The 19,479-nt window shown below is 35.4% G+C and overlaps 3 protein-coding genes across 7 annotated transcripts in view; 1 reads left to right on the top strand and 2 right to left on the bottom strand.

Annotated features, from left to right (window-relative positions):
• Sec24AB (Protein transport protein Sec24AB) overlaps positions 1-19,479 on the top strand; it is an 85,811-nt gene that overhangs the window by 27,473 nt on the left and 38,859 nt on the right. The window lies entirely within an intron of this gene.
• Positions 637-4,075, bottom strand: LOC149650830 (very long chain fatty acid elongase 6-like). 3 transcript variants are annotated; one of them, XM_089847482.1, is made up of 2 exons: positions 3,918-4,075; positions 637-2,323 (listed from the first exon to the last, which is right to left on the bottom strand). In XM_089847482.1, exon 2 carries the CDS (start codon positions 2,308-2,310, stop codon positions 1,336-1,338), a length of 975 nt encoding a protein of 324 aa, XP_089703608.1. In that variant the 5' UTR covers positions 2,311-2,323; positions 3,918-4,075; the 3' UTR covers positions 637-1,335. The 3 variants fall into 3 exon arrangements, with proteins under 3 accessions (XP_089703608.1, XP_089703607.1, XP_089703606.1); XM_089847481.1 differs by lacking the exon at positions 3,918-4,075 and adding an exon at positions 2,965-3,289; XM_089847480.1 differs by lacking the exon at positions 3,918-4,075 and adding an exon at positions 2,409-2,862.
• LOC149650829 (very long chain fatty acid elongase 6-like) lies at positions 13,885-18,891 on the bottom strand. Of its 2 annotated transcripts, none has more exons than XM_089847476.1 (3): positions 16,920-18,891; positions 16,289-16,688; positions 13,885-16,218 (listed from the first exon to the last, which is right to left on the bottom strand). In XM_089847476.1, exons 2-3 carry the CDS (start codon positions 16,643-16,645, stop codon positions 15,649-15,651), a joined length of 927 nt encoding a protein of 308 aa, XP_089703602.1. In that variant the 5' UTR covers positions 16,646-16,688; positions 16,920-18,891; the 3' UTR covers positions 13,885-15,648. The 2 variants fall into 2 exon arrangements, with proteins under 2 accessions (XP_089703602.1, XP_089703603.1); XM_089847477.1 differs by having other exon boundaries at positions 16,289-16,685; positions 17,146-18,891.

The raw sequence follows: 19,479 nt of genomic DNA, 5'->3' as shown, positions 1-19,479 counted from the left end.
ATATTTTTTTAAGTTGGCAACACTTTATTTATAACTATAAGTTAATAAGATATGTTCCATATGTATGACATTATCTATACTTCGTAATGCTAGAGACTTATTGAGAGAATGATAAGCGAGAATTGACTACACTCGGTTAATTTTGCAGTCCATCTTCCAATTTAGTCTGTGCCTCACCTGGCATCGCTTTACCTCGAATCTATGACGTTTCACTTACGTCACTACACCCTTAACATTGTGACTTTATGATTAAATCGTGGGGGCTTATCACTGTAAACCGATTACGTGTAATAATTTTATCACTGTCAAGGATTGGGTTTGAAAGATTACGCGTAATGAATTTAGTACAGTTAAAGGTACAGCCTTATACACTGGGTGACTAACCTTTCAAATTAAACATTCTTCTATTTCAATTATGACGTAAAAGCATAGAAACTACCCTATTTTTACAACTTTGAAGTTTAATAAAATAATAATAAAAATCTTTTATTATTGTTTTAAATTGAAAGTGGTTTGTATAGAGCGACACAATAATAATATAATTGAAATACAAGGATAATTTAGAATGGAGTGGGAATATACTTGTTAAAATATGATAATGATTAGGCTTAGATCTATAAGCAAGAAACCAAAATATTAAAATGAAATTATTTATTTTACAACGCTTCTTTTTATACATTATTGTATGTAGCTTTAAAAAATTTTATTTCAAATTATTATTAAACGAAAATGATTTTTTTTTTCCAAAAAAAATTTAAAAAAAAAATGTGATAATGAAACAATAACAGCAACAACAAAACAATGAGCACAATTCAAATTGATTTTAAAATTTCTAAATTACATTTAACCCCAAAGTTGCCTACTAAATCTAAAAACTTAATTTTTTTAAAAAATCACTTAAGGTTGACAAACAATTCACGATATGAAAAAGTAGAAAAAGATGGGTGTATTTTTTTCTGTACTCAGTACATCGGTCGTTTAATAAATGAAATCATGAAAGTTTATATGTTTATATATTAAAAATAGATGAATATTACAAGTTTAACATCAATTTGACTAAAATATTAATACACAATTTCCCTATTAATTTAATCTCTTAAGCAAGTAAAATCAAAAATGGACGGGAATGTTTTAATTAACACCATCCATTTTGGATCTATGGTTGACTATAATTATATTGTACTTGTTAATTAAGAATGTTCAAAAAAAATTATTAAAAATAACGAAAGAACCTTAATTTAAATTAAGTAATGGTTCTTACTTGCCAAAGAATAAATTGGCGCGTTTTATTTGAAGGTACGCGCGCTTGCGCGGGAAATGAATTGGATGATTTTTCTACTCCACCTTAGATCGCACGTGGCCGTTTGTAACAGGAACGCATGTGCCATTTTGCGCCAATTTTTTGTAGCCATTAGATAAAATACCATTTTTAACAACTTGACCATTCGTGTAGCCGTTTTGTTTAACGTAACCATTGGAGGAATTGTGGGACGGGGCGACAGTCTGTTTAACTAAGTAAGCCCTGATAAAGTAATTGGTAAATAGGATAAAATAAGAGACGTAAATCATAATGGATACGTTGACCAAGTGTTTTTCAATGTGACATTCGTTACTGAAACGCGTAAAGTAGAAAACGTAACCAAATACGACGGAACCAATGATCATTTGGGTTATTTGGAAGACGGTAATGAACATTGAGATCCATTTGGGGATTCTGAATTTCATGGCGCGAAAAGCGTAGTAACTGTACATCAGGGAATGGACGGAGTAATTCATGACGAAGATCCAACGCGCGGTTGAGGAATGATCTTGGTATCCGTACCACAAGAAGACGGCGGTAGCCACGTGATGGTACCAGTGCAAGAAAATCAACTTTTGCTTACGTAAAACGATAAAGGCGGTGTCCATAAATTCCGGGATTTTTGACATGACGAAGAGACATCCCCAAAAGCCGCTGATCGGGTTATAATCGGCGTAACTTCGGTTACAAACCGAGAAGTGGAACCCGTAGTTGAATAGTACGTGGAAGAATTCCGGTGTCGTCCTCAAGGTACCCATGATGCTGAAGATGGCCAGACCAGCGTTCCAAATGGTTAAATACGGTCTAAGGTCAAATCTCTCTCGCTTCTCCATGATCTTTTGACCCAGGAAGACTAAAGTTAGGTAGACAAAACCCAGGTACAGCGAAAGCTGCCAGTTCTTGCGCATCCACTCTTGCCAAGCATCCTTATCGAAATTTTTTTCGGCGTCCAAAATAAAGGAGTAATTTGGGGAGTAGGCGAAACTTATATTATCGGATCTTTGAATCATCGTGATCAAGTTACTACAAAAAAAAAATAAACCAAAATAAAATTATTATTTACCTTATTACCGAAAAAACTTCGATTAAAATTCAAAAGAACAGTTACACAAGAAAATTAAATAAATTGGGTCCGAGCTGTTTAGCTCGAAACGCTTGTCCAGAACAGAGATTTTCATAATATATATTAGAATTGGTAAAATTCATCGTAATTATCTACTAGTTTTATTTAATTAACTCGAATTAAACGAACCGATATAATTTTGACCTCGAATATTTGACAACTAAACTGGAAATGACTCGAGGTAATTTAATCTTCGATTTTTGAACTTGGAGAGCTTAGTTCCCCCAGTGTTGCCAGGCCGTTTGTGAGTCAAGAGATTGCATAGAGGAAAGCATAACAGTTCGGTTTTATTCAGTACTTGTGACTAAATTGACTCAGAGTTCGCCTGACAACACTGAAGCTGAGATAGGGGAGGGGGCCAATTTAAAGAAAACTATCTATTAAAAAAAAAACCGTAACTGATAATCCAATCATAAAAAATATATTAATTATCAAAGTACCTTCTTGACCCCTAGGCGTACCCCCCCCCCCTCAAAAAAATTAACTTAATTTAGATTAAAGTTGAAACGAAAATAATAGTAAAAAATCAACAAAAACTTACTCTAGAAAAATCGTTGAAAATAATTTTGAAGTATCTTTAAAAAAAGGAATAATCTCGAAATAAAAAAACTTGGAGAACTACTACCGTAACTCGACGCGATAATAAAGATATATCTCTCTTTAATTTTAAATAAATTTATTGGTCACTACACCACACGCGAGGAGTACGTGTAGGCCTGGTTAGGTTCACCGAAAAAAGACCAAAACCTAGTCAACAAGTACCAGGCGCAGGCGATTGCGAGAAAAAAACCACCAAACCCAGACAAGTTGCAAGGATGGTTTCGGTGAGACTGAACTTCTTACTATCTACGTTCGATTTTATAAAGTCAACCCTGCACATGAGACCGACCAAGTAGCGCCAATAGCTAAGCCTAAAAAAGGGGGAAATGGGGGGGGGGGAGTAAATGGTTTGGTTCACGCTCAATGCCAAGAGCCAAGGTATCCACCCTATCTTGAAGATGAAGGACTATTTTACCTTAAATCATTTTACATTATGTATTCCGCCGCCGTATCTACGTGGTTAAGATTTACCACAGCTTAAGGTTGCCCCTTGTGTCAAGAAAGCTTTTTACCGCGTTTACAATGGAAAGAATGCGTTAACGTTACTAAGAAAATTTGGGCAAAAGCCTCCGGTACCATCGGGTACCGTGCTACTACCATTGTACCATGAAGAATTTTCGTTTTGACAAAATGTATAAAGAGTAGTAAATGGGAGAATGACAAACGGGGATGGCTTTAGAATTCCATTGTCAATATTTTTTGTAACATTAATACGTTCTTTATAACCCAACACCAGTCCACGTGGTGAGGTTATTTGGCCCCTAGGTCATCTACATCGTTACAAAGATAACCGAAAGAAAGATTATTTATTGAAAGAACTCAATAGCAAACAATAAATAAATAACCGAGGGGGTAACAACAGCAAGCATATTAAAAAGCATGAATTGTTTTTACCTTTTTAAACCACCAATGTAAATTAGATCTCAAGTGTTAACCTGGACAGCACTTCTTTACCAATGAGTTCTCTATCTCACAATGGCATCTTTCTTAAAGAGATAATTTTCACTATTGGGAGTTCAAAGCAAATGCCTTCCCTATCTCTCTTAGATTAAACGTCAGGGGCAGTGTTGTCAGGCTCTGTCTCTACCTCCTCAAATTTCAAGTTCAAAGAAACTGCGAGTCTTTATCAGTGCAATCATTGGCCCACCAAAAGGGGGAAAACGGCAAAACCCCATTTTGTAAAGAAGAGAAAAAAGCCTATCTATGGGTAACCATCATTCGGAAATCTCTCGAACTTTCCAACTTTTGAACAGAAGATTGCATTGATTTCGCCCCTTTCTTTGTAAATACCGTGAAAAGGTCGCATTCAATGTCCAGAATTTTCTTGAAATCGTCAATAAAAAACCCCCAACCCTGCCAAAGAGCAACGTACCAACCTGTAGTAGTAGTAGCAGTAGTACCTTAGTTGTAATGAAAATTCCAATGAATCCCGGGGTGGTAATATTATTTCACGTGAAAAGACGTGATTTCTACTTCAAAACAAGACTTATCTACGTAGAAGCGAAACTCGAATCGAAGATGAACGAACACCTTAAGGTTTAAACGCTTAAAAATGAAGACGTACCCCTATCGAATTGCGAATGACTTAAATATTTGGCAAGGCTTTTTAGAAAAGACACTTCGATGTGTAATTCTTCAAAGCGATGTGAAACGTAACACCGTTCTACGCCGATTTCTTTGCCATCTAATGATTTTGTTTCGTGCCGAAATTAACGTAATGTTAGCCAATAAACCCTGTTAGCTATAATTTCTTTTTTTTTTGTCTTATTCTTGTTTCTGCAAACCAATATTTAATATTTCGTAATTGAACTTAAGTTTACCTGGTTTTTCATTATTTCCCCCAAGTATTCTGCTAAATATTTTTATTAGGGTTGAGGGTAGGAGGGGGGGATCTTGAAAAAAATAAGAGTGAGAGTCTGCATGAGAGGTGAATTTTAAATACCTCAACATGGCCTCAGGACAATGTTGATTATGAGTGGTTAACTTCATTCTACCATGAATATATTTTGCAGGCTAAAGGGGATAAATAAATTTCCGCCTCGGTTGATAAACTTTAAATGCACATGCGCTTCAGGGTTGCCAGAAATTTGTAAAAGCATTTTGGGTTTGGTACTGAATCGAACGCAGAATAGAGAGCTTTCTGTTGGAGGAGGAGCTGAGTCTGGTGACATAATTTATACTCCCATATTGGTGGGTTTAAAGGCGCAGGAATGAAGCTGAGACCATGCACTCAATATGGCTACCAGAACAGCGGTAACACTTTGGAGGGTGTGACGTACTACTATCCCATCTGAGAAAGCTCTCTATAGACCATTTCGGGAATTACATACAGAGAAAGCAACGCGCAGGGGCGAAACCGCCATTGGGGTATTCTCCCTGGCGCCAAGAAGCCCCGCTAGAGGCAGTGCGAGTTATCTAGCCTCCCGTGTGGAGTTAGTTTAAATCATTTTTGTCACCAAAAATTAAATCGTTTCTAGTACCTTTATCCTCACACTAAATTTAATGGCATATTCTTGTGTGAATTTAATTTTTTCACTAGTGTTTTAATTTTTATTTATTTTTAACTCCTTTGGGCTAGTTTTCCATTTCCTCGAGGTATTGGGTAAAATACCAAAATCCGGTAAAATTATAATTTACAAATACGCAAGTTTCCGACCTCTTAAGGTTATTTCCACCCCCCTCATGTCCTACCCCCGTTTATTCACCTAAAATTAATGAAAAACAATTATTTCTAAAATAATTATAAGAAGGTTATAATGTCATATAGTTAAAGACTTTAAGGCAAGGCAAACTCCCCTTGTTGATTTGTAAATTTACATTTGCAATTTTGACGTGGCGTCATTGACTTCACTTTCTACGTGCTTAGTAATAGTAACCCCTTAAATTGGGAATTTAATCAGAAATTAAGTTTTAATTTTTTTTTAACATTAAATTTGGTCAAGGTTGCATCGTGGGGTAAGAAGTAGAATTCAAATAGACTCGATTGGAACTTACTTTCTTCCTACTTATTAATTCTATCGATGTTTGACTCAAATTTCGTCAAAAATTCGGCACAATTTCTGATAATTTCTTTTATAAGTTGATTTTAATGATCAGGTGGTTTAATATTGACCCTGTATTTAGATCGAACTATATTCAAATAGATCAATACTTCGAACTATATTCAAATAGACACGGTATTTAGAACATTATTTAATTTGACCCTGTATTTGGAACAATATTTAAATTGACCCTGCATTTAGAACAATATTTAAATTTACCCTGCATTTCGTACAATATTTAAATTGACCCTGCATTTGGAACAATATTTAAATTGACCCTGCATTTATAGAACAATATTTAAATTGACCCTTCATTTGGAACAATATTTAAATTGACCCTGCATTTATAGAACAATATTTAAATTGACCCTGCATTTATAGAACAATATTTAAATTGACCCTTCATTTGGAACAATATTTAAATTGACCCTGCATTCTGAACAATATTTAAATTGACCCTGCATTTAGAACAATATTTAAATTGACCCTGCATTTAGAACAATGTTTAAATTGACCCTGTATCTATACTATACTGTAAGATCATTCCAATGACCTATACCGTCAGAAGCCAGTTAGTGACTTGGGGGTCAGTTCAATAAATAACTAATAAGTACTTAGAAGATTGCTCTGACTCCTGATTGGCAGATGTATCAACGTCTAGCTCAAACCATACGTCCTCACTTTTGGTCCTCACTGCTCAAACTGATTTACACAAGAAAATGAAACTGGTTTTCCTTGAAAACCTTAACTATACTTAGGTATCAGTTAAAATTACAAAGAAATATTTTTGCCATTCCGAGTCCATCTCAACTTCTCCATTTATATAAATGTGAATAATTTAGCCCCTACGGATATCCAATAACGGCTAGAAATTAACAAGAAAAATATTCATTTGTTTAATATTAAATAATTCACATAAAAGTATAAGAGTGTTTTATTAAGAGTGTAATTAAATTTGCTTTAAGTAAATTTTACTAACCTTGGAATTTTAATGTTAGAAAAGTTTTATTATATACCGATTTGAAAAAGAAAAAATAATAAAAAAAGTACCACTATCGTTTCACCATAATTTAAAGAAAAAAAAATGATTTAAATTCGATATTCGATTCACGTTCTAAGTTAACAGTAAAATTAGTTTTTAGATCTTTTTATTTACGGTAACCTATAGGGTGGTAGCTTGTAATTCCGAACACTTTTTTAAAATCGATTGAAACATGACACACGTATAATGTTATGAGAAATATTTGATATTGTACCAAATAGCTTGAACATTTGCGCTACTTTTGAGCCTATTTTGAGCCAAAATTACCGGTAACTTGTGGAGAAATATCTATTTCCCCATTTCTAGTAGTGGCGTCCAATTCCGAACTGATGTCTTGTAATTCCGACGTAGGGGGTTTCAATTCCGACCCCCCGCTTCCAATTTCTGACCCCCCGCTTCTAATTGCCGACCCCCCGCTTCTAATTTCCGAACCCCCGCTTCTAATTTCCGACCCCCCGCTTCTAATTTCCGAACCCCCGCTTCTAATTACCGAACCTGCTTAAAAACAATAATAAAAAACTCATAATTTCATTAAACATTTATTTAGTGGAAAAAACAGTTTAGGTAAGTATAGGCCTAGGTACAATGTGGATTTAACGGGGATAAATAGAAGTCTTTAAAGTAAGGTGGAAAAAAGGCAATTATCGCAACGATGCTTGTAACCACCAGTGCAAGCTAACTCTTTCTTTGCTTCACTCAAGTTGCAGCATTTAAAGCAGTACCAGTTCTTGCAAACACTGCAACACACCCACACTTCATTAGCCTCCCTATTTTCCCATCGTGTGTCGCAAGATTGGCAGACTGTTTTTTTATCAGGACGGAATTTTTTAGTTTTAGTGGCTTTCTTGGCCAAAATTTTCTCCTTAGCTGCTGCCTTGTTTGCTGTAACTGTCGCCTTTTTCTCCAATTTTGCCCGCTTCCGCTCTTCCTTCTCATTCTGTAATTTCACCCTTTCTTCCTCCCTCTTTTGCTTCTTTTCTATCTTTTCTATTTCTTTTTTTTCATTTTCCTCTCTCTTTGTGGCCATAAGCGAGATAAATTCGGGTCCAGTTAAATGCTGCGGGATTACCATTTGATTTCTCTTCCGCTTTTCAACTCGTTTATGAGCTGGGTAGGAGAGAATTCCCCGAAAAGCTGGCGTTGCGATTGCGAAATTGCTAGCAATTGAAGTTGATGGACAGTTGGTTGCTGATTCAGATGATGTGGGCTTGCTTATGAGAACTGAGGATGAATGTGTGCTTAAGTTCAAGGCAGCCGTAAAGTTGAAAGATGGCTGGGAATTCCTCTGCGTGGGTGACGGCGGAGGCTTGCTCAGGGTGGCTGATTGCGGAGGCTTGCTCAGGGTGGCTGATTGCGAAGGCTTGCTCAGGGTTGCTGATTGCGGAGGCTTGCTCAGGGCGGCTGAAGGCGGAGGCTTGCTCAGGGCGGCTGGAGGCGGAGGCTTGCTCAGGGCGGCTGAAGGCGGAGGCTTGCTCAGGGTGGCTGAAGGCGGAGGCTTTATTAAGGCTGCTACAGGAACTTTAGTTTTTGAATACGGAACCGCAAAAGAACGTTTTCTAATTGTTGAAGTTGGTATGGAAATGCCCGGCGATACAAACCCTCGAGCTGCCGAAGTAAAATTACTTGTCTGGTCAGAGACATTCAAAGTGGATTTTTTCGACGTGGCAGTCGCCTCAGCATTGCAAGTTTTTGAAGTTGAACTTGGAGGTGTAGATCGGACAGGTCGGTTTGTAACTTGATTGTGTGGCACAGTTGGGAATGCCGAATTTTGTCCAGAGTTCTCAAATGTTTCAAAATCTTCCCTTGGAGAATGGAAAAAGTCGTTGACTGATGCTAAAGTGCTTGTAAAACCCAACTCTGATGATTTGTCGGATATGGGGGCTTTCATCGCGGCGAAATAATTTTTGAGAGTTTTCCACGCATCAAACAATGGTTCTGCGATGTCAAAGCCTTCTTCTTCCATTAACCTGAACTCCCGAATCTTTTTTTCACCCAACGCTTCTTCGAGGTTTTTGATAGATTGCTTCATTTTGTCAAATTCATTGTTCGGCGCAGTCTCAACTTCCTGATCATCGTCAAACAACTCTGATGGTAACAGTTTGGTTTCGTCTATTGCCAACCTGTTCACGGGAAATACCCCACTCGCCCGAAAGCCATGAATGATAGTGGCCGTGCTTATAGTGTTCTCCCAACATCCCCGAAAGACACGAGAAAAGGTTTTCTTGTCGACAAATTTTCCAGTTTCCGTTTGGTACTGTTGAACAGCTTTTGTCCAATTGCATTTCATTGCCTTAAAGACTGAAACATCAAGAGGTTGCAAGATGTGGGAGGAATGTGGGGGTAGACAGTACAGTTCTATGCCATTTTCTTCGCACAGTCTGCTTGTGTCCAAATTGACGTGACTACTATGTCCATCTAGCAGCAAAACAACGGGTCTAGCAGGTGGAATGCATTTTAAAAAGTGGTTTTTTATCCACCCCTGGAAAACTTCAGAAGTCATCCATCCAGATTTTGAGAGCGCGAAACGTGACCCTTCAACTCCGTCTTCGAGAGGATTGTGTGTAAGACGAGTTCCGCTAAAAATCTGAAAGGGTGGGATTGCGCTTCCAGACGCGGATACTGCGCACAAGACCGTTATTTGTGTCCGTGTATCCCCTGCAATCTGCATAACATTTTTCTGTTTCCTAGACGCAAGGACCTTGCCAGTTTTCGGTGACAAGCAAAACCCGCTTTCATCCGCGTTCCAAACACGGTCTCCACCATGGTCAAGCATACCAAGGCCAGACATAAATTTCTGGTACCCTTGAAACCAACGATTAATTGCAGTTGGTGTACATGCAGTGGCTCGAGAAATATGCAAGGGCTCGGCGGTTCTCAGCTTCACGTCAGGATTTCTTTTTAAAAATCCACGGAACCATTCTTTTCCGGGTTTGTTATCTTTAAAAGGTGTTATTCTTCCTTCTCTCTGAACCATATCTCGTACTTTATCAAAAATTTGATGTTTTACGCGACCATATCCGATTTTGGACATCTTGATCGCCCAGTTAGCCAGATCTCTCTCTTCGTCATAACTTAAAACAGACTTTCTTCCAACTTGGGCACTGTCATATTTAACCGAAAGTTTGCCATGCAAGGTAGTTTTAGGGATGTGGTAAAGGGCAGCCGCTTTGGTAATAGAAAGACGTCCTTCACGAACGTCTTCGAGAGCTTTGACAACATCCATATCTGTGTATTTTGATTTGTTTTTACGTGGTTTTTTAACACCACCACCTGTAATGTGGTATAACTATGGTGAAATAAACTTCAGCGCCTATCTCATTTGTATGCTAAATTGGGATTATCTAAAACTGAAATATTTTAGGTGAATCGGGATAAAATTCCCTAACCAAGGCTTAAGTTTTGGGACGTTAATTCTATAATAAATTTCGCTTTCAAGTTTTAAATCTCTCGTAGGTTAATAGGATAAAAAAGATTATTAATAAATGCAACAGCGATTTACATTACCTTGATCGTCATATTCCATATTCAAGTAGGTATAAACCTTTAGCGACCCGTTTATGCAAAAGTTTGAAACGCGCGAACGCAAATTTTCAAACTTGGCGCGAGATTGAACCGTTATTTTTTTTTATCGCGGAATAGTGTACGAGTACGAGTGACGGCGCCGCGGCGGGGAGGGAAGGAAACAGGGACTTTACGCTAGCCGGGTTAAACTAAAGTTGTCTGCTTGAAAAGCCCGGGAAAACGTATCGCCGTATTATCGAGGATAACTAATCTGTTAAACCATGTCGTTTAATAGCGTTAAATTTAATTTTACTGTCGATAATTTATGATTAATGGAGTGTTGTTTCGAGTGGTCGGAATTAGCTGCTCGCAAAGGTTTTTATAAATATTCTTTTATTAATTTAATTTTGAGCCAAAATTTCGTTACGAATGCTTATTTTGTGGGGGAAAACTTGACGTTTTGGCTGAAATTGAGTTTATTTGCCTCTGATTTATCTGAAGAAAATGAAACCTTATTTTCGGAGGCATCAGGGTCGGCATTCCCTTTAATTGACATTAAATTAAATTCGCAAATTAGGTACATTTTTATTTCGTGTCACATCGTTCCCTGACTTTTAGATATGGATTTGAAATGATGTTTTTCGGATAGACAATGAATCAAGGCATAATTTAAGCCTATTTTTCACGGTCTAAAGCCTCGCAAGTAAAAGAAAAATCAATTTAAAAAAACTGTTCGGAATTAGAAGCGTTCGGAATTACAAGCCACCACCCTACACTCTTTTACAGAACTCGTTTTCAATGTAAAAATCCCTAAAAGTTTCTTCGTAAAATTGCGCTTTTTAAGAGAGAAAATTAAATTCGATAAAATTTTCAAATCTGGTTTCTTTTTTTTTTTTAATTATAAAACGTACTAGAGCATTTTTCAATATCTTTAAACCAGATTTTTAAATTAATTGTTACTTTACTTTTGATTCTAAGTCTGATTAAAGATCACCTACACCCAAAAATCCAGACACCTGAATTTTAAAGAACTGTAGAAAGGTTAAACAATGCATTTTGGGAATTAATTTCTATCTAATCAAGCTTAACCTTCCTAAAATCATTTCACGTTTATGAAAACGTGAAATCAATATTCTTAAACCGTCCGAGGGAGTTAACACTATAGACCAAAAGTTGTTTCCGATCTTGCATAACTCACTAACTAAAGTATAGTAAAGATAATCATAATATCGCCAAGGGCACCCACCAGGTTAACACTAAAACTTTTAGTTTTTGGATGTTTAGCCAGAAAATTATAGAAGTGTTACTGAGAATCCTTAACTCTGATCTGTTATCTCTAGGATGAAAGTTGAAAAAGTGGGCGTTTACTTCAGTAATAGCGCGAGATATGAAAGAACACGTGGGCTATGTTGACGATTTCAATGAAGCTTGTCTATAACACACCTAGTGGAATAATAAGTATTCCCTGTGTCACTTATATAATTTATTTAATTTAATTATAGTGGGAGTGGCTGAGGATCGTGACGTCAACGCTTGTTTTGTCAAAGATTGATTTCTTAATTATACGGATTACATCATAACATTTCCTTGTATTTCGGACAATTATTCAAATTATTATAACCAAAGGTTTTTATACTTAATTATAGTATTTGAGGACAAATGAGATGCATAATTCGATAAACAATTTTTTTTCTTCTGAAAGTTCTATCAGACATAAAGGGGTGTGGCATTTTGAGTCGAAAATGTTCAATGACATTTTGCCATCCGGGCCACTGTTTTCGAGTTGTATGATTGGATGATCAATTTCCATTTTGTTGAAAGTAAATGGCATACCCCTTCATTACGAAATACATTTATTTCGACGTAAACAACTTTCAAATTAAAAAAAAAATAATAGTTTAATTACTATAGTTATAAGCCATGTCATTACGAAGTTCATATTTTCCATTAACTTCTTAGTAAAAATTAACCCTTTCGCGAAAATAATCCAAAGTGAATGACGTGTGTTTTGACACATTCTTGAGGTGGGAGTGCAAAAAGGATTGAAAGTAATTAGGCCTAGCACTTTAAGTTGTTTATATCGCGTTTTATAGACGGATGGCATTGACTTTATTTTTATGCACCATCGTCTATGAATTGTCCGTTTCAAGGTCATTATGCACCAGCGCGGTGGTAATTGTAACGTTGATTTTTATATAAAAAAATTAAAACTCCCTAAGGGAAGGATGAGAATACTGTGGGATACAAAAACAACTGTAGCTATAGTTAAAGAGGGGATTAAGATGCCAGCCAGAATATCAAGGTCAAAATGGTAATAATTAATACTTAATACTAAGATTAAGATTAGTGTTGTTCTTAAGATACGATTGTAAATGGTGACTCTCCGTGAAAAGGGGAAAATGCAAATAATTGAACAGGGTGTGTCTAACAAGGGGATATTCTTTGGGTGCAAGATTTTGAATCCCTATATTTATTCCGGTATTTCTGAATTAAATGATAAAATAAATGTACTTACAATTAATCAAAAAGGAATTAAGGATTGGTTTAGCGTTATCCTTATGGCTAAATTATGACTTTATCTTCTTGATAAAATGACGAACAAAATGCGAATTAATTTTTCTATTATAATTATGTAAATTATTTTGTAATCAAAGTTTAAAGGATAATTAGTTTTTGTACCCGGGATAATTACTTTAAATTATGATGACGCTAGACCGAATGATTTTATCCATTTTATCGTCGACATTATCGGTTTTTAACTTTTAATAAAAGTCATTGTGATGGGCCACAAAATTATTATCTTATGGAAGTTTCGGTTTCTCTATAAGCTTTGAACTGAAGTAAACAACATATAAATAAATAATGGCAAACTAAAATAAACATAAAATAACATTCAATAAATGAATACTGTAAAATAAATATAAATAAATGCTACGAAACTTTAATAAATATAAATAAATGCTAGGAAACTTAAATATAAATAAATACTGCGAAATTTAAATAAAAATATTAGTGAATAAATACTGCGAAACTTAAACCAAAAAATGGCGTAAAACTTAAATAAACCAAAAACAAGAAGAGCGCGCGAAACTTAAATAGGCAAAAAATATAGGCCTAAATATTGCAAAATGGACTTCAAGACCTATCTGATGTGTCCATGAAACTCTCCATGTGCACTAAAACTTAAAAAAAAAAAAAGTAAAATATAATTTAACAAAATGGATTGATTGGCTGAAGTTCAGATATTCAAAATTTTATGACATGTTAAAAACCTCAATTATTTGATAAAATTCCCTGTCATGTCATCATAGCTTGGGGAAAACACCGTGTCAATCCGAACTATACTATATAATTTACTTTTAAATTGAATGATCTTCTTTTCTTGAACTTCGAAACGTGATGTTTTTAAAATTTTTCTCATCTCGTCAATGTCAAAATTTAATATTAATGACGTCAATGAGATCAAAACATGATTGAATTGAAAATTCTTCCAAAACATCGAAACGTGTTTTGTACGTACGTACTTTCTTCTCTTGAAGTTGAAGATATTTTCCTCGTGGTTTCGAAAAGTGAAAACCGGTTTTCTTTACATTTCACTGTCCCTTTTAATGAATTAAAAAAAGGAATTATATTAAATTGGTAAGGAAAGGTTTGCCATCTATTTTAGAAATAAGAAACGAAACTTGGTTAATTTTTTTGCCCATATTTAATTTAATTACAACAAATTAAAGGCACTTTATTGATGCATGGATAAGAAAAAATACATTATTTTGGTTTAATTTTTTTTATTATTTTTAAATTGTATTTTTTTTATATTTCGTTAATTTTATTATTATTATTATTATTATTTTTCAAGTTTATTAATTTCGATTTTTTATTTTTAAACTGAACATAATTTTAAAAATATATAATTTTAACAATTAATACTTTAAAAAATAACTATTCTATATATAACTTATTATTATTTTTTTTATTTTTTAAATATGGCAAAATATTATAAAATGACTAGCGAAAATTATAAAATAAATTAAGCTTAAAATAATTAATATATGTATATATCACTTAGCGCGCTTAAGGGTAGGCCATTTTTAATTTTAATAAGTTTATATTTAAGTTAAAAAAAAGTTAATTGAAAGCTAGGAGGGGCAAATTTTATTTAATTTTTTTTTACTCTTATTTTTTTTTAATTATTTAAGTCTAATATTTTTTAATTGATTATCTAATTAGGGGTTAGGGGTGCTTTTGTGTGTTGTAATTTCATTAATTTCTCTAATCCTTCACAGATTTCTGTGCGGTGATTTGACTATACGTGTTTAAATTTGAGTTCTAAATTTCTAAATTGCCATCATGTGTGTTTTTTATTTAATTATTAATTATGTTTCGTTGTTGCATCTTTAAAACCCCAACGTTTTTAATTAATTTATTAGGGGTATTTTCTAAAATTCCGATTTTTAACACATACGTGGAATTCTTTCCCTTTTTTTATTTATTCTATAAAAAGACTTATTGTGTTTTAAACCCGATTTTCGTGTCAGCTTCTCTCTCGTTTAATTAAAGCTAGTAAGTTAATTGAGATCTCTAATTAATCTCTCTCACTAAATGTAAGTTTAATTTTTAATCTAATTAACCTTTCTTATTTATTTGGTATTTTTCAGTCTCAATTCTTGTTGTTTCTGTTTGTTTATTTTTTTCAAAGGCAAATATTGTTTGTTTTCGAGTGTAGGTGCGTTTCATAGCTCGGTTGTTTGTTAATTTGTTTGTCTGTATTGGGTTATTATTTGTTGACTTTTCGTTTAAATGTAGTTATAATTAATATTTAATTGCGTGTGTATAAAACTTTCTAAATATTGTTAAGAAAAACGTGGGTGGTTATATCAAAAACGAATGTCTCTTGACACTAATAACGAAACTGGGAAGATATATCTCGATTACCGGGTTATAATATTTCCCCCTTTTTAATAATTATCAATGTCAAGAGACATTGGTTGTTGATGGGGGGTACAATTACTCACTTCGTTAACAGACGGCGACACTATTACTACTATTCTTCCTTAATCGGTTTTATATTAATTTTATCGTGATTAGTGCTGGCGACTTCCGTTTTAGACAACGTGGATTTAGTTTCCCCATTGAGGGTTTTTTGCATATCCGCGGTGTTGGTAGCGGTATTTAATTTTTCGCGCATCTTGTTGGACTTATTTCTGAGGTAATTGTCGTAGAAGAGTTTCCCGAAGAGGACGCAGAAGGAGAAGTACATCAGGAAAGAGAGTTTGGCCGTGTCAAAAGTGACGGTACAATCGTAACCTCGTACCAGGACGTAATAAGCGTAGACGCTTATGAAACTGGCGATCACCATCTGCAATATTTGACCCGTCGTGATAAAAACCGCGAAGGAACGTGGTAGACGGAACCTCAAGGCCCTCAACCCGAAATAGGAGTACATGACGGAATGGATGGAGTAATTCATCCAGATGAACCATCTGGCCATGGCTGTGTGTTCGCGGTACGTGTACCAGCAGTAAAACGCCGCCAAAATGTGATGGTACCAATGAAGAAACAGTAACTTCTGCTTGCGTAATACGATGAAGATTGTATCACCCAGCTCAGGGACCTATAGTTAAATACCAATTTAACACGATCACCTCGTGAAAAGATCGGACCATATTCCGAATACGACTAACCTTCGACAGCGTGAATAACCAAGTCCAGTAACCGCTGATCTTGTTCTGCTCGACGTAGGATGGGTTACAGACGGAATAGTGGAAGCCATGGTCTCTGAGAGAGTGCAGGAACTCGGGAATGGTCCTGAAAGCGCCCATTAAACTGAAACTGGCGAAGCAAAAGTTCCAGACGGCCAAGAGTGGACGTAGTTCGAAGGGCGCTCTGGATTTCATGTAGGCCGGACCCACCGAGATCAGCATGACGTAGGCCAGAATGTAATACAGGACACGGTTCCAATGATCAGTCATCCATTGACGACGTGATTGGTGCTCGAATTCGTTCTCGAACGAGAATAGGAAAGATCCGTTTTGCCACATTGTCGTCACTTCCGGTTTTACTTTGCTTCAAGAGGAAACGCTGCTAAGAAAAAAGAATTCCAATTATTATTTTTAACTTAGTAGCGCGTAAGATGTCATTAAAGTTACTCCATGACCTTGAATATACACCTAAAATACATCTCTATTCAGAGATAAAAAGGTTTGAAAACTAAATCTAATTTGAAACTCTTTTATCCTCAATTTTTTCAAGAAAACATATTATTTTTACATATATTTATTAATAACATTATTATTAAAATAAATATAAGTATACATTTATTTCACTCGTAAGTTGTAGGCCTTGAAATTTAAAAAACACCAGAAACTATATAAATCTAATGATGCGCTCAAAAAAAGCCCAGCGCCGATAACCTTGAATTACTTTCGTTTTTAAAAATAGAAAGTAAGGTATGTTGATGTTCAGGAGTTAATACAGCGGAGTATGTTTCTAACCGTATAATTTCCAGCTCGTGCAACTAAACGGGCGCGAAAACTGTCACCTTTTCACGTGACAAAGACAAGATTTTTATTGCACGAGCCTATAGAATAAAAAGGCGCCATTCCTCGAGCTCAAAACGAAAACCAGCTGTATTCTTTGTAGGTAAAAAGGTAGGTCCGCGAACGACACAGTGGCCTTTTATAATGTAGGGTCGGGAGATAATTGGGGAATATGGGTCCCATCCCATGAAAGTAAAGTATTTCAAATATGACGTTCGAGAACGCCCAGTAAGCAGCATTTTGACAATTTTCTCTATCTTGAAAAGTCATTGAAACTCCGAAGAATGCTTTTAAAGAAAATCTTTCTTTACCCATTGAATAGAGCTTGTATCTTATCAAGGTAAGGGGGTACCCATCCCCGCCTTTAACCTGTTGACCCCAGGGCAATAGGATTCCTTTTTAAGTACTAGGGGTGGGGTATTTTGGTGGTTGGTTCTCAGGTACATTTCGACTTTCGGGACAAAGAATTCAAGTTGATTTATGACAGGTCCTTTAGAAGGCAAGATAAATTGCGAGAAAAGTGCCAGGACATCTTGATAAGATGTTTTTGGGTTTTCCCAATACAAATATACTTAAGGAATAGAAGGTTATTGTCCGCAAATTTTTTCTACTGACGTTTATGGGGACATGTGCCGAACCCCTCGAAAATAACCATTATCTAGTATTGGCAGTTAGTAGAGCGTTCAATGGAAAGATAACGTAAGATGCTGCCACTCTATTACCCATATACTAGTAAGATAGTCGCCATCTATCGAGTATAGTTCGATTTAATAATTGAAACAAGCTGCTCAATTTAACCTTGGAGGACTTATTAGAAAAGAAGGGTTGTCACGCGTTAAGAAATTTTGCCCTTTTTCTTCTCTTTGTTCGCGGGTCACGTGCGAGAAGTGTCCCTCAGCTTTAACGCAGCATAATAACCACGCCCCTCGCAAAACAGTCCCAGCTGGGGTCATAAGCTTTGTCCACATTGAGTTCGCGCTCGCGTGTTCGCGCCTTCGTCTATTCGCATCTTCGCAAAGATCACGAAAAACATTTGCACTTCTGTTCAGATACAAGCAAAAATTTTGCTTTTCCCATTCTGAGAGCCAATAAAAATTGAGCAATCATTGCGCCATCTGCCCTTCTCCATCGACGTTGTCCAAAGAGAAAAACGAAACTAATCGCCCCCTGCCTTCCTCTCGTCTGTGATTGGTGCTTTTCTCGCGAAGACGCGAAATTCTTGGCCTAGTCGCAAGAAATTTGTATCTTCGCGAGGTGAGGACGCAAAGTAGCGAAAACCCAATGTGGACAGTAGCGCGATCTTGCAAACAAGCAAAGCGAAGATGCGAACTCGCAAAATGTGTCAGTCTGGACAGGCCTATAGTATTCGAAGAAAAGTTGAAAAGGTTAAAATTTCTGTGCATGCCTCTTGTAGCGAGGGAAATAACCCAATTTGACCTCCCCGTTTCTCTAGCGTTTGCTTCTCTTCTGGAATTAATGAAATGGTCTATATAGGCCCATAATAGTTGTTAAAGGTCAGAGGTCAGTCAGGTGTTAAATCTACCTTTAGATAATCACTAATATTTTTTCAACAAACATTTTTTTCAAAAAATATTTTTGATTAGCGATACATATTTGTACGTTGATTTATCACTAGTAAACAAGGCAGACAAATGGAGTAATGTCAGTTCCGCGCTTCACGCATTATAATCCTCTATGGGAAGATAATATACAATGCCACTACCCTGTAGATAATTCTTATTAGTCATCGAATGACAATCTACTTACTAACCCTAATGGTTCCGGAATGAAACGAAATTACGTGATTAAAACAACCGTTTTACTATACCTATATAATTTTGCGTTCTTGGAATTAAAAGGTTAAAAATACTCAATTAAGACTTGTTACCTTGTTACGATTTATTATTTAACTGAATTACCTCCAAAATCTTTTAATTAAGCCTCGTGGCTATGACGCAATTTGAATCAACAGCCTCATTTTTGTTTTTTTTTTTGTTTTTATAAAAAACCCAAAAAAATAAAATATTTTATTGGAAAATTTTCTTCACAAACTTAAATTCAACCAATACACAAAATAATTATTTCTCGAGAATTTTTAAGAGAAATACAACAAAACAAAAAAAAATTATAATAATGATAATAAACCCAACAATGGGTAAACAATATTAATTAGAACACTTAATTATGGTGTGGTACTAATATACACAAACATATAAGGGTTTGAGCCTTTCTTAAATAATTTTTAAGACTTTGTGATAAATTTTCAAATTATTCAAAAATTAAAAAAAAAACCAATTAAATGTTTTTTCAAAAATTTCTTGGAACATCTAAAGCTC

Source organism: Phalangium opilio, unplaced genomic scaffold (assembly GCF_054372755.1).
Source record: "Phalangium opilio isolate 3A_F unplaced genomic scaffold, DU_Popi_V2 ptg000082l_1, whole genome shotgun sequence".
Lineage (NCBI taxonomy): Eukaryota > Metazoa > Arthropoda > Arachnida > Opiliones > Phalangiidae > Phalangium > Phalangium opilio.
This window is presented reverse-complemented; position numbering and strand designations above follow the sequence as displayed.